Below are 14,302 nucleotides of genomic sequence, written 5' to 3'. Positions count from 1 at the left end.
CTGACCACTGCTGACCGTTGCTGGCAACTTCTGACATGATATATATGTATCAAAGCTTTGTATAATGTAAATCTATGACAATAAATGATATAATTTCAAAGAATTCTATGTGTTCTCGTCATTTTTACCTTTCTTTCCGTTTCCTAAAATGCCGGTGACCTTGGCCCACTTTCGAAATTGGGTCAAGGCCATCTAGATTCCCGAAGCGTTCGGAAATTTTCTAAAATTCGAATGGCCTTGACCTACTTTCGAAATTGGGTCAAGGCCATCTAGATTTCCGAAGCGTCCAGAATTTTTCTAAAATTCGAATGGCCTTGACCTACTTTCGAAATTGGGTCAAGGCCATCCAGATTTCCGAAGCGATCGGAAATTTTCTAAAATTCGAATGGCCTTGACCTACTTTCGAAATTGGGTCAAGGCCATCCGGATTTCCGAAGCGTCCAGAATTTTTCTAAAATTCGAATGGCCTTGACCTACTTTCGAAATTGGGTCAAGGCCATCCAGATTTCCGAAGCGATCGGAAATTTTCTAAAATTCGAATGGCCTTGACCTACTTTCGAAATTGGGTCAAGGCCATCCGGATTTCCGAAGCGTCCAGAATTTTTCTAAAATTCAAATGGCCTTGACCTACTTTCGAAATTGGGTCAAGGCCATCCGGATTTCCGAAGCGCCCGGAATTTTTCTAAAATTCGAATAGCCTTGACCTACTTTCGAAATTGGGTCAAGGCCATCCGGATTTCCGAAGCGTCTGGAATTTTTCTAAAATTCGAATGGCCTTGACCTACTTTCGAAATTGGGTCAAGGCCATCTAGATTCCCGAAGTGTCCGGAATATTTCTAAAATGGTCACGGCCTTGTGAAGGGGTGGCACATATCTTATAACTAAAGGAATGATTTGGAAAGGAAGAGAAAGATAAAAATAATAATAATACATAGAATTCTTTGAAATTATATCATTTATTGCCATAAATTTACATTACACAAAGCTTTAATACATATATATCATATCAGAAGTTGGTAACAAAGGTCAGCAGTGGTCAGCAGGGTCCAGCAGAGGTTGGCAGAAGCAAGAAGAACCCAGTAGTAATCATTATACGCTGTCAGTAGTATCAGGAATGGTCAGCGGAGGCCAGCAGGGGCAAGCAGTAGCAAGTATTAATCCTTATACGTTGTCAGAAGTATCAGGCGTGGTCAGCAGCGGTCTGCAGAGGCCAGCGGAGGCTGGCAGAAGTCCGTACTAATCGTTATACGTTGTCAGAAATATAAGCGGTGGTCAGCAGAGGTCAGCAGAGGTCAGCAGAGGCTGGGAGAGGCTGGGAGAGGCTGGGATAGGCTGGGATAGGCTGACAGTAGCCAGTCGTTATCGTTGTACGTTGTCAGAAGTATCAGGAGTGGTCAGCAGCGGTCAGCAGAGGCCAGCGGAAGCTGGCAGAAGTCCGTAGTAATCGTTATACGTTGTCAAAAATATATGCGGTGGACAGGAGAGGCGAGTAGAGGCTGGGAGAGGCTGGCAGTAGCCAGTCGTTATCGTTATACGTTGTCAGAAATACCAGGAGTGGTCAGTAGCGGTCAACAGATGCCAGTGGAGACCAGTAGAGGCATGTAGAGATCAGCAGAAGCTTAGTTATCTCAAAACATATCGAGGAAAATCAGTATTAATTAATTTCTGCAACAATTGATTCTTCTGTTTTGTTCATATTATAAAAATGAGAACACTTCTTATTGAAAAATGCTAGAGCGTCCACGATACTGGCAAAGAGTGGACTCTCATTTTTATTTATTAGTTAAATCCGTCTGACATCTCTGAGTGGATGTCTAAAAATTTTACTTGAAAAGTCGTGAAGTTAAGTGACGCGGAAATAACGTAAGATATTCTAAACAAGTTAAACAAACTATACGCGTACAGGTGAAATTAGGGATCTCTAGTGAAAGCGGTGTGTGATTAACGGAATAGAGCGACGAAATAAACGTAGACGTGAGATCGATATTATATTTATATTTATAAAATTATTCATCATTAGAAAGCACATATGATCTATCTATATGACGTAATTCACTACGCACACACGCGTACAAGCGTGCCTACGAGCGCACGCACGCACAAAGAGAAAAACACGCGGAGCCGCACGCACACACCGTGAAACCATTCATACCATTTCCGTCCGCTCGCTCACGCAGGCGTAAGCCACACACATACACACACGCGCGGGCATACATACACATGTACGTACGCGCGCGCACGCGTGCAAATAGAGAGAGACGGGGGAAGCGCGCGCGCGCGCGCGCGTGTGCACGTACACGTATATCCGTGTGTGAACGGCGACACGCGACAACAAACGAGTATACGTGTCTCTATGTATGCACGTGTACATATTCAGAGTACCTCACGAATGTGTTTTACAGGTTCTTTTTACGCAACTTTGTAACTGCTCGAATTGGAAGAAAGTGCGACAGAGATTTACCAGGCCAGTATTCATCACAGAGTAATAAGAATCGCATCGTGTTTCTCGCGAGAAAATATCCTTGTTTTCGTTCATTTTCTACACACATATATATATATGTATATATATTCATTTCTGATTTTTCTTTTATTTTTTTAATGCTTTTTTTTACACTGTTTTGTCATCTACCATCGTTCGTCTCCGCTATTTTCGTTCCCGTACGTCTCGAATCGTATTCAGAGACTCGATTCTTACGATCTAAATTGGTATCATCGAGAACGTTTACGTCCCCTTGCGAATAAAATTAAACGCTACGAAGTTCGTAAAATTGTAACTAAAAAAGAAAAAAAAATTTATCCTCTCATTCGCTCGTCTAATAAAAATGATCGTTTTGCGACTCGGTCGGCAACGAGCTTTTCGAAGCGTTCGCGTAAAATGAAAACTAAAAGATCGAGGAGGGGAGAAAGGAGAAGGAGAAAAGGGAAGAGGAATTAAAAAATGTGAACACCGGGAGTCCGGAGAATAGTAAAATATCGCGATCGACGACTTGCAATTCGGATCAAGCGTCGTTCGAAGAAGGGGACGCCCTCCGCGTGAAAAAAAAAAAAGGAAATGCTTATAACGCGTTCTGGCACGTGACTTCCGTCGGCGTGGATTTCTGATCGGAACTCGTCGAGACGGAGCAACATATTTCCGCGTTTTCAACTCGTGGCAATTTCTTCCAACCTTCCTCCGTCGTTTTTTACTTTTATTATTATTATTTTTTTTCTCATTTAATAATCGGTAAACATCCTGGAAAAATAAGACACTTGCGTGAGATTTCTTTCATATGCATGTTATATATACATATATACACACCATTCTTTTGTATCGCGCGGCGTGTGTATATACATATAAACGTGATTAGACTTTATTTCTTATTTCTTTTATCTCTTCGTATTTTTTTTTTTCTTTTTTTTCTTGTCCACGATTCGATCAATGTAACAACAAATGTCATTTAGAAGTAATTTTTAGTGTGCAATCTCTAAGACCCAAAGGAGAATTACCGAGCTATGCAAAATAGAAGATTGATCTCCATTTTTTTTTTTTCCTCACACGTATACATATATAAATATACGTAAATTTATATACCGATTATATATAAATAACCGGGCGAATCAGTTATATATAACACGCTATATAAATCCCTATACATATATATACATATACATTTATACAATATATATATATATGTATATAAAGGTACTCTTACTATTGAATAGAAATATGCATATTTCAAGTGTTCAATAATATCAATATCGATATAATAATAATTATTATAATAATAATAAAATAATAATATTAATAATAATAATCCTTAATATTATAATAATATAGTAATTGCAACAAGAATATTGGTAATAGTGATAATGATGATGTCAATAATAATAATAATAATAATAATAATAATAATAATAATAATAATAATAAAATTATAATAATAATAATAGTTATAATCATATTAACAACAACAAGTATTCTTTGTCACATTTTGGTTGCAGATTCTTACAATCACAAATATATTATTCATAAATGTAATAGTCAAAAAGGATGTTAAATTAAAGAGAATACGTGATAGTGCTCTATTTGTTTTTTTTTTTCTTTCCTTCATCTTCATCCTGTGTACAATAATTAAACCTATAAATAGTTCTATGTTCAACAGCCAGTGGTATAGTAAAGTATACCTTTGAGGTACCTACGTAGTTTCTTTCTTTCAGTGATACCAAATACAACACTGACGGATCACGTGACGATATCCCCGACGATGGGGGGCCAAATTTCCCGCGGCCGTCAGTCTATCGTGTCGGTATTATATTTATATATATATATATATATTTATATATTTATATATTTATATTTATATATTTATACTCGAATATCGTCCGAAGCTGGGATGCCCCGATAAAGGCTTTCTCTCTTCCTTTTATATATATAATCTACAATTCATATATATATAAAATAAGATAGAGCGTCGCCGCGCGCTATCGGGCCACCTGTGCCCCCCCGCGCAACCGTCCTTTTCGTTCTTAAAACGACACCGTGTAATCTATTTCGTCGTTCCCACGCGATCGATTCTCCATATTCCATTATCCACCGACGATTTACACGACGTAATTCCACGGAGGCCCTCGACGAATCCGCCCTCTGGAAATCTCGACACAGCCAAATGGGAAAACCGGAAACTTTTGGTCCTTTCGAGAGTTTCATTTCTCTGCGTGTGTTTGCACAAGTCCTGTGTGTGGTACATTTTTTTTTTCTATTTTTGTTTCTTTTGTTCTTTCCGTCTTGTCCGGTGGTTGTTGATCGGTAGCGTCTCTCTCGGCACGAAAAGGCCCCGTGTGGTGCGGGGGCGCGGCGGCCTGCGCGGCTCTTTTCTTTTATCGCATTGTATTTGGTGATACGTATCTGAATACTGACTTCGTGTGTTGTAGCATTACATATAATACAATAGTATCCAATTACGTATAGGGTTGTAATATGCGGTGTGTGTGTGTGATCGATATTCATCTCGTTCCTCTTCAACCGCTCGACGTCCCCCCCACTACGATTTTTCTCCCCCCCCCCCCCTCAGGGCATCTTCTTTTATGTTCAAACGTATATTACATAGATTCCTTTACCGTGCAAGGCGTTGGCCTGCAGTCACTCAGACAACAGTTTCTGTAACAGCGACGACTGGTTCACCTTCGGATCACCTCGAGCCACTTCCTCCATAGAAGTCTGGAAAACGAGTTTCGTTCGATTAACGAAAAACCGGGGATGAGAAAATTGATCGAAGACGAGAGACATCCCTTTCTCAGGGGGGTTGCTCGATCGATTCAGAGCGTAGATACGGGGTGGACAGACATCCTGAGCGACCGAGATGGACTACATTTTATTATAGATAATATGTATAAATAAAAATTTCGTTGCACGTCGAATAAGAATTTTAATTGTAGAATGAAAATAAACTGCTACACGTCGACTATTCGAATTTAATTTTGACAGTGACAAGATTTTGGAAACGTCGTGTTTGATAGTTTTTTTTCCTATTTATTGTCATTAGCGACTATTACAAGTTTAATTTTTCATTTTCGATATCAAATTTTACATACATTTTACAAATACAGGTGACCCACCTATAACACGGTAGATAGGTTCCTAAAAAATGCCGTGTTGTGTGAAACCGTGTTATATGAGACCCAGAGCCAGTACGAAAAGGGGAGTAAATATTTTTTTTTAATTCTACATAAGCAACTTAATTTTTATGAGAAATATAAATGTATGTATAACTCACAATAAAAAATATTATTTTAATTTAACGTAACCTTAATTTCATAAATTATAATTTGTTTGTATTTTTTCATGTAAAGCCACTATAGTTCATTATTTTAAGGTAATTTAGTTTTTAAATATGTTAAACAAAAATCATGTTACCCAGTACTGTAGAAGTATAGTGTACGAAGGTTTTCGCAATTTTCTTACCGTGTTATAGGAGGGCTACCTGTACTACATCTTTGAAAACGACGAAAAATAACATTTTTATACATTATTCTTAACCCTTAAAAGCAACGAAAATAGTGTTCAACATGAACAAATCCTGTATTGTTATAATAGCAATCAAGATGTACAAAAGTACAAATTTATTAATTTAACAATAAAAATCGTGTCAAAAGAGTATGAATTTATAAATTATAAATCGAATGAGAAACATTCAATTTGTAAATTAAAAACTATAGGTTCCCCCTTTTAATTGCACTGAATTATATTTACCATATGACCCCATCAATTTATTGAAAAATAATGTGAGTCAAATGTTGGAAAATAAAATGTTACGATCCGTATTTTGTAAAATCTTTTATCACATATTTCAGCAGTATCTGTCCACAGCCATCTACATTCTGAAGACCCAAAATTTTTGGGGCACTTTGTATCGGAACCGAGGCGTTTCTGCTGGGTACGTGTGAGTACTCAAATATTTCATAATTATTGATCCAAAATTAGTCACAACTCGATTAATACAAACTTTACCGAGGCCAAAAGCAATCAACGAAACTGATCGTAACGAAGTTTGTTAATTTCGATATTAAAACATATCACACTACTTCTGTACCTTCGATTAAATCGTGATAATTGCATTCTACAAAGTGAACTGCGTTATTTTGCAATTAGAAAATTATAATGTTTCGAATTCAATCGCGTTCGCAGATTAAATAAGAAAAATCCACCGAAACCAAAATTTCAGATAAAGGTATACGACAAAAATCACACTCGAGGGTCAAGCTCTGGGAAATAAAATTATATAAAATGGAAATTTAGGAACCAAAGAAACTGAAATAAATTCATAAGAGTTTCATTGAATTACACCAAATAATTCCGACGCTTATTTCCATTTTTCTTGCAAAAATAAGCCGAGGATCCTAAAACGAGTGACGTTTGTCGAATTTTGAATACTCACACCAGTCTGCTTAAACAAGAAGCAAAAGTAATAAAATTTAAAAAATTAAAAAAAAAAAAGAGAAACAGAAAAATTTCGACGAATCCTCGATCGAATCGATCGACGTCGTTCCGACGAAAACGCTTCTGCGAAGGCAAACGCATGATCAAAACTCAAAAAGAAAATTTTACTGAAGCCACATATTCGCTACACATCCAATGTTCCAATGCACACCAAAGGCCGCTAATCTAGTAATGTTTAAATAAATAAATAAATAAAAAAAAAGAAGAGAAAGAGAAGTTCATTTGGCAGTCGTGAATCAGCGACGACCTTTACCGACAGGCCACGAACAAAGACAGAAAATGGCGGTCAATGTTTCTTTCTATACAAGCAGTTACCTTTGCAAAACGTTAAGCTACGTTCAGAATCGTGAGGGTGTCGAGAGATTGCAAAAGGCTCGTGCCACGGCTTATGGCAGGCACAGTCTTTCGACTAGATTGCTAATAAGTGGACACTAACTGGCGGTTAGGTTGTACAAATAATAATTGTCATTGAAAGTGATAATAATTTCGAAAATGGATATCAGCTAACCGTCTTGTCGTTCCACGAGAATTTCCATTAAAATTGTTACAATTGTAATTGGACCGAATACTTTTAAACGAGGGGTTGTAAAATTTAAGCTCTGTTAACACTTAGCCAATGGAACATATGAACAATGACGTTTACGAGTATTTTACGATCGAAAATTCTTGAAATTTCATTGCATCAACACGCTTTATTGCATAGTTTAACCGAAAGGGATTCTAATGAAAATAGTCCCCAATTTGTTTACTTTTGTAATTTGAGAATCTTCTTTGATTTAAGTAAATCATGCATAACCTAACCTCTTTTAATTTTATTTTCTTATTTTCGGTATTCTTTACTAAAGTATGTCTTTCACTGTAATTTTTGAGACGCATTCTGACAAAGTTAGCTTTCAGCTAAGTTGGCTTAAGCTTTTAGCTGTCATTTGATATTGAATAATTAATTTTATCTTTAATAATAAGAAAGTTATATTTTAAAAAATTCAAAAACAAATGTTCAATAATGTAAAAATTATTACGGTTTAACTAGGAGTGTTCTTCGCATGGGCGGCCATTTTTAACCAACGCATACCGGAAGTAACGTCTCAACGTCCTTCAGCCAAGTGTTAACTGCGACTAATTAATGATCGATGTTCTAATCGACGAATATACTATTTGGAATTCGAAGTTCGGGCTTTCAGAGGCCGCCGCGTCTTCTTCGACGGACTTCCGGTCCAGGAACGGGCAAACTTCTTATCCAGATAAAAATGTCGAACAAAGTGTGAGAGGCAAACATAATTTGATCAATAACAAAGTTACAATCTTAATTGTTATTGATTAATCGCTATCTATAGTTTTTATTCGTTATCAGAATAAAATTCTGCCCGTTTCTGTTTCCGGTTGGTCGGTGACAAACTACCGTGAGAGTTTTGTCTCGTGCAACGAGAACGATCAGCTTCCAGAGAAAATCGTAAGAGCGACGCGCTTGGATGTCTGTTTGGCTTACTGTGAAAAAGCATTACAATACTTAAAATGTAACGTTACACGATACAACAAAATGGCAGTGTGATTAATAGTGATTACTTCGAATGAGCTGAAGCTTACGGCACCATCACCCTGCAGATAAAAAAAAAAATAAAAGAACGTGTCTCCGGCACCGACCACACTTATGCTCGAAACACGAACGACGAAGAGAACTGACGTGTCCTCCATTTTGTTGGAACACGACGTCGTTGAAAGGAAATGACGCCAAGCGTGCTTTGACGAACTAAATGTTATTTATTTTCTAGTTTTTTTTTTCGATCGAAAGTACGTCCTTGCAGGAGTATGCTAATATAATTTGTTTTTTTCGTCGCGATGGGACCATTTTGTTTATTATTAACACTGAATAACTCTAATAATTTTGGAAATTATTTGAAAATTATCGTACATGTGCACTGCCACTCTAAAGTCTTGTAAATTTTTAATTGCTCACTAACACAATTACCAGTTTTTTCGTGTTAATTATTCGGTTTGCGAATAAGTAGTCAAATAATTTAATTACTTTAATTAGTTAAAAATATAATTGAAAATAACGGCTATGAACATATTCTTTCAATTTATTAAGTCTCTGAAAACCATATTTATCGTATTTCAACGTGAAATAAAATATATTATTACAATAAAAGGTATAAAAAATTTAATTAAAACGGTAGCAAAATTCATGGAATCTGTAATCAAGTAATGCAGTAAACATACCGGTGAGAAAGAGATTTTAATATCTGTATTATTTTAGTAAACTTTCAGACATTAAAATCTTTTATTATGTACTCTCTTTGTTATATAATACAGGAAATAAATATTCTTTTAAATCTTTGATTACTTTGGCAGGTTTTCATAAAACTATCCTAAGACCAGAGCGGCAGTGTAGATTTAGACTAAACAATAACGAATTTTATCATTTATTTATTACTTAGAAATGAAAATATCAGGTCAGTTCGTAATTTCGTATGCATTAATGTTACTGTTTCATTTACGAGTCATTTCTTCCGTTTGTTCTGCTTAATTAGCGCAACTACCTTGTTACCAATGTTATTACATGTTGATAAAAAATTATTTACAGAAACAGGTATTAATAATCAGTATAAACATCGCATTCTCTGCTGGTTATTTTTCAACAGACAGATAATCTAGATAGAAAAATTTCCAAAATAATAATAATTAATTTGGTAATATTTTACTCCAAAACAGGTATCAGTTTTAATACTCTAACGATTACAAAACATTATTGATAATATTAATTGATTGATAGTATTAATGACTAGAGTAACGTCGTTTTTCTCTTTGTTTCATACATTTTGAGAAATGCGCACAAGTTTATGAATTAACCTGACAATTTCTGTTATTTAAAATATGCGAAACTCTAATACTGTGACCATGGTAAAAAATATTTATAAAAAACATATGATTTTCAATTGTTTTAATTTTGGGAAGGATCTCTTTTTCGATGCAAATTTTTGAAAAATATTATTGAAAGCTTCACAAATAAATAATTCCAATTCAAATTCCCAATTTTCAAATGTTAATTCAACCGTTTTCTTATTTTATTGGATTCGAACAAAAATAAAAAATTGTTATTTCAAACCGACTCTACATTTTCTACCATTGAATATTTCATTTTTCCCATCTTCTTCGTACTTTTTTCGCCATTATTTTTCCTATCAATTATTTCATGCACCGCGACTCGATAAACTGAGGAGTACTTAAACGAGTTTCCAACGAACGGAATTACATTCTTGCTTTAACAAAATCCGCGAATCGAACGTTTCAATTATTTCAAGACAAAGGAAATCCTGTTTGGCATTAGTTCTGTGCACGAACGACAAGAAATGCGATGTTACTTGCAGTTAATACAATCTAAACAAAATAAAAATTAGTTTTACGTGTAAAGATGATGGCACTATAGTGACCGCGATTACGAGCAACAAAACGTCAATACGTTTTATTACGAGCTTCTAAACGGCTCTCAACGATTCGAGTCGAATTCTTGTATGTTGACAGTGATATTAGTCGATCTGACAGAGTTGATTAAAATAATAATAATATCTACGCATTTGGCCTCGTGAAATGTCACTGAGTGTAAAACTTGGACAAATTTCGATATTCTCAATATTCTCGAGGAAGAGAACCTACGAATTTCTTCAAAAATTATCCCTTTCGCGACTATAATACTCGACTGAAACATGCATCGGTATTTAGATCGCGTATCGAGTTCACGATCTTTTTATTTAGTCCAAATAATGGAGTTCCACGTAACTGGAACAAGCTGGATAGAAAAACGATTAAAAATACGACATGAGAATGCTTGGACAAGTATGAGTCATTTTCAGTGAACGGTAGTCATCCCTACTACTGTAATGTAACCTAATCTGGGCTCGAATACCATACATAATGCAAAGATGAAACTTTTTTATTTTTGGTTTTTTTTAAATGAAACTTTTACCAATGCATTTGTGAGAGTTTCCCGATTAAAATAAGACCAAACACAATATAATTTATTTTTAACCTACTTCTAATAGAGTATAAAATCTCATTAAATATGCAAATATGATCTTCATGAAAGTTATATCGTATTTGGTCCTATTTTAATCAGAAAAACCTCACAAATGTATTAGTAAACGTTCCATTAAGAAAAGATAAAAGATAAATAAGTTACACATTGTGTTATTTTTATTTATCGTTCGTAGCTCGGCTTGTGCCTTTCTGGGAACTGAGAAGTGAACCGTGTTTCTCGAAGTTATCAAAAATTTGCTGTATTAAACTTCTTCTTTAACCTCTTAGGCACGGCTGCAAAAACTGTATATTGTTAACACTGTTATAAAACGTTATAAAGGCAAAAACAGTGTGAAACAAAACATATGAAAACGATCACTTAATTCAAACAGTGAGCGAGTGAGCCGCTAGAGTGAGCCACTAGAGTGGCGCGTCGTTCAAAAAGATGACATTCACGAAAGCCACTATAGGCGCCATCGTGCCTAAGGGGTTAAAGATCACCTATCGGCCTATTGACTTCCATTCTAACATGACGTACAGAAAATGAATTCCATTTAATCGTTCAGCTTACGTTATCATGCTGAAAAAAAGATATTACACATTCATCGACCTAATAATTGCATTTCAATAAAAGAAAAAGAAAATTTATTTCTAAATTTTTGCATCACCGTAACCCATACTTCGAACTACAACGCTTCTAAAATGCAGGAACGACGGAAAGGGAAAGAATGATCTAAGAAACCGCGACAAACGAAAAAACTGGTGTATCCATTGTACGTCCACCCAAGTTCCGGAATCGTACAAGGTGGACAGAGCTTAGAGTCCAACGACGGCCAAAGAATATCGTTTGATCGAGAGCTCTGTACGTGATCGGGAGTAGAATAAACAAGAGAGAAAGAGAGAGTGAGAAAAAAAAAAAATCTGACTGGAAAAAAATACTGTCTCGCCGGTGCAGGTTTTTACCAGATGTACATATGCATCGTACGTACGAATAAAATAAACAATGTAATAACGACCAAGTGACGCATGCAAAGAGAGCGCTAAAATACCCCCTACAAGTTTTACGCTCAGTGCGTACAGAGAGAAAAAAAAATCATTAACATTTCGTGCACAATAAGTTCTGAAGCCAAGCGAAGAAGGGAAGACATAGCATACAAAATCAAATAAAAAAGAAAAAAAAAAAATTATAGATAAATAAAATAAATATATAAATATATGTATATGTATGTGTATAAATATATATGTGTATATATGTACGTATATGTATACATATATATATACATATACACACACGTAAAAGTAATTGTCGGAAGGGTCTTACCCTGGAGGACGAGGGGGCACTTCCGGCACTCCCAATGGCCCAGCTCTTGGCAGGGCCATCGCTAACCACAGCCTCACCTAGTTAGGACATTGTAACAGTAGGCGTTACCACCAGTCTTTATTATAAATAATGCCTTTTATTACATTGAAGCACCATTGTCCTGCGCGTGGCAGACACGGAGGTATACTTTTTCGCACGAAATACTAACGACCATTTTTTTTTTTTTTTTTTTTAATTTCTTCGTCGCGTAAACAATCAAACTCTAAACTGTTTTATCGATTCGGGAAAAGTACTGTCAACTCGTCGTCCGAAATGTTCGTCTTGATCGTCGATGTAACAGACGCGAAACAACCCTTTCGCTCGTGAAATGTTGAATTTAGAACAATGTATTTCTTTGTAAACTGAGTACAAAGTAATTTTACCTGTATTTCGTACACATACAGGGAGTTTGGCCACCCCTGGGAAAAATTTTAATACAGGATTCTAGAGGCCAAAATAAGACGAAAATCAAGAATACCAATTTGTTGAAAGAGACTTCGTTAAAAAGTTATTAACGTTTAAAGTTCCGCCCGTACTGAATTTTTTTCTAGAAAGTGGGTAGGATTTCGGGGGTAGGTCTATTCATAAAAAATGATTGTAATTGACCCCTGAAACTGAAAATAATTTTTTTAGAACGATTTGAAATTTTTTAATTTTGTCGAAAAATTTCTCACCTTCTCTAATTTTTTTCGCGAAAGTGGGAAGGATTTCGAGGGTATGTCTATTCACCAAAAATTATTGTAATTGACCCCCGCAACTGAAAATAATTTTTTTAGGACGATATGAAATTTTTCTATTTCGCCGAAAAATTTAGGCACCTACCCCCTGTCGATTTTTCTTAAAAATTCGATTTTCATTTTTAGTAATTTTGTTTGACACTGTACGGAAATTTTGTTTAATACTTTTTTGTAGGTACCCATGAGCTCTACTTCAGAAAAAAGTTTCATTGAAATATACTCACTATTGTAGGAGTTATGACTGTTTGAAAATTGGACCATTTTTATGGGGGTTTTCTCATTTTGCGGTGTCAAGGATCAACTTTTCGAATATTTTTGGAATTCCTACATATTCTCCATCAAAATACGCGTAGTTTGCTTTTTTAAACATTAAAATCGTCCAATCCGTTCAGGAGTTATGACATTTTAAAGACTCGCGTGAAATTTCAGGGTAACATTTCTGGCCAGAAATTATATTTTCGGTAAGGAATTTTTTTCTCGAAAATGGTTAGGATTTCGAGAGTACGTCTAATAATAAAAAATGATTGTATTTGACCCCCGAAACTGAAAATAATTTTTTTAGAACGATTTGAAATTTTTTAATATTGTCGAAAAATTTCTCACCTTCTCGAATTTTTTTCTCGAAAGTGGGTAGGATTTCGAGGGTATGTCTATTCACCAAAAATGATTGTAACTGAGCCCCGTAACCGAAAATAATTTTTTCAGAATGATTTGAAATTTTTTAATTTAATGTTTTAATAACTTTTTAACGAAGCCTCAATCAGCAAATTGATATTCTTGATTTTCGTCTTATTTTGGCCTCTGGAATCTCCCATTAAAAATTTTCCCAGGGGTGGCCGAACACTCTGTATATTACGTCAGGAGCATAACGAAATGGGGACAAATGGACATATACGTGTCCCTGGACGCCATTTTGTAAAAATACTAAGGATTAATAAACTACGGGTCGGTAAAGTGTTAATATCTTTAATCACTCGATCACGATGTACTAAATTTAACGACGTTAAAAAGTTTGAAATAATTTAATGTGCTTACGTACTGAAAAATAATTTTTTATCTAAAGAAATGAATAATCACGAGCGAAAGAGCTAAGTTGTCTATAGGCACGTTGGTTGGCGTATTTACGAAACAATACAAAGAGCGAGAAAAGTAATGTAGTACCGAATTGTCATATTTTTATACCGAAAACACAATTAGATATTGGAGGAAAAACATTGA

At 35.4% G+C, this 14,302-nt stretch overlaps 1 protein-coding gene across 14 annotated transcripts in view; it reads right to left on the bottom strand.

Annotated features, from left to right (window-relative positions):
- Window positions 1–4,850: 4,850 nt before the first annotated feature.
- The window catches only part of LOC143345172 (uncharacterized), a 219,313-nt gene continuing 209,861 nt past the window's right edge, over window positions 4,851–14,302 (bottom strand). For 13 of the 14 annotated variants that reach the window (XM_076772050.1, XM_076772080.1, XM_076772072.1 and 10 more), the window contains 2 exons: window positions 12,309–12,385; window positions 4,851–5,197 (listed from right to left, as the gene is read on the bottom strand). In XM_076772050.1, the coding sequence (XP_076628165.1) occupies window positions 5,120–5,197; window positions 12,309–12,385 (155 nt within the window). In that variant the 3' untranslated portion in view covers window positions 4,851–5,119. The remainder of the gene's footprint in view (window positions 5,198–12,308; window positions 12,386–14,302) is intronic. The other variant, XM_076772102.1, reaches the window with a different exon arrangement.

The sequence above is a fragment of the Colletes latitarsis genome, chromosome 1 (assembly GCF_051014445.1).
Source record: "Colletes latitarsis isolate SP2378_abdomen chromosome 1, iyColLati1, whole genome shotgun sequence".
Lineage (NCBI taxonomy): Eukaryota > Metazoa > Arthropoda > Insecta > Hymenoptera > Colletidae > Colletes > Colletes latitarsis.
Note: the sequence above shows the minus strand (reverse complement) of the source record. Positions and strands in the feature narration are given on the sequence as shown.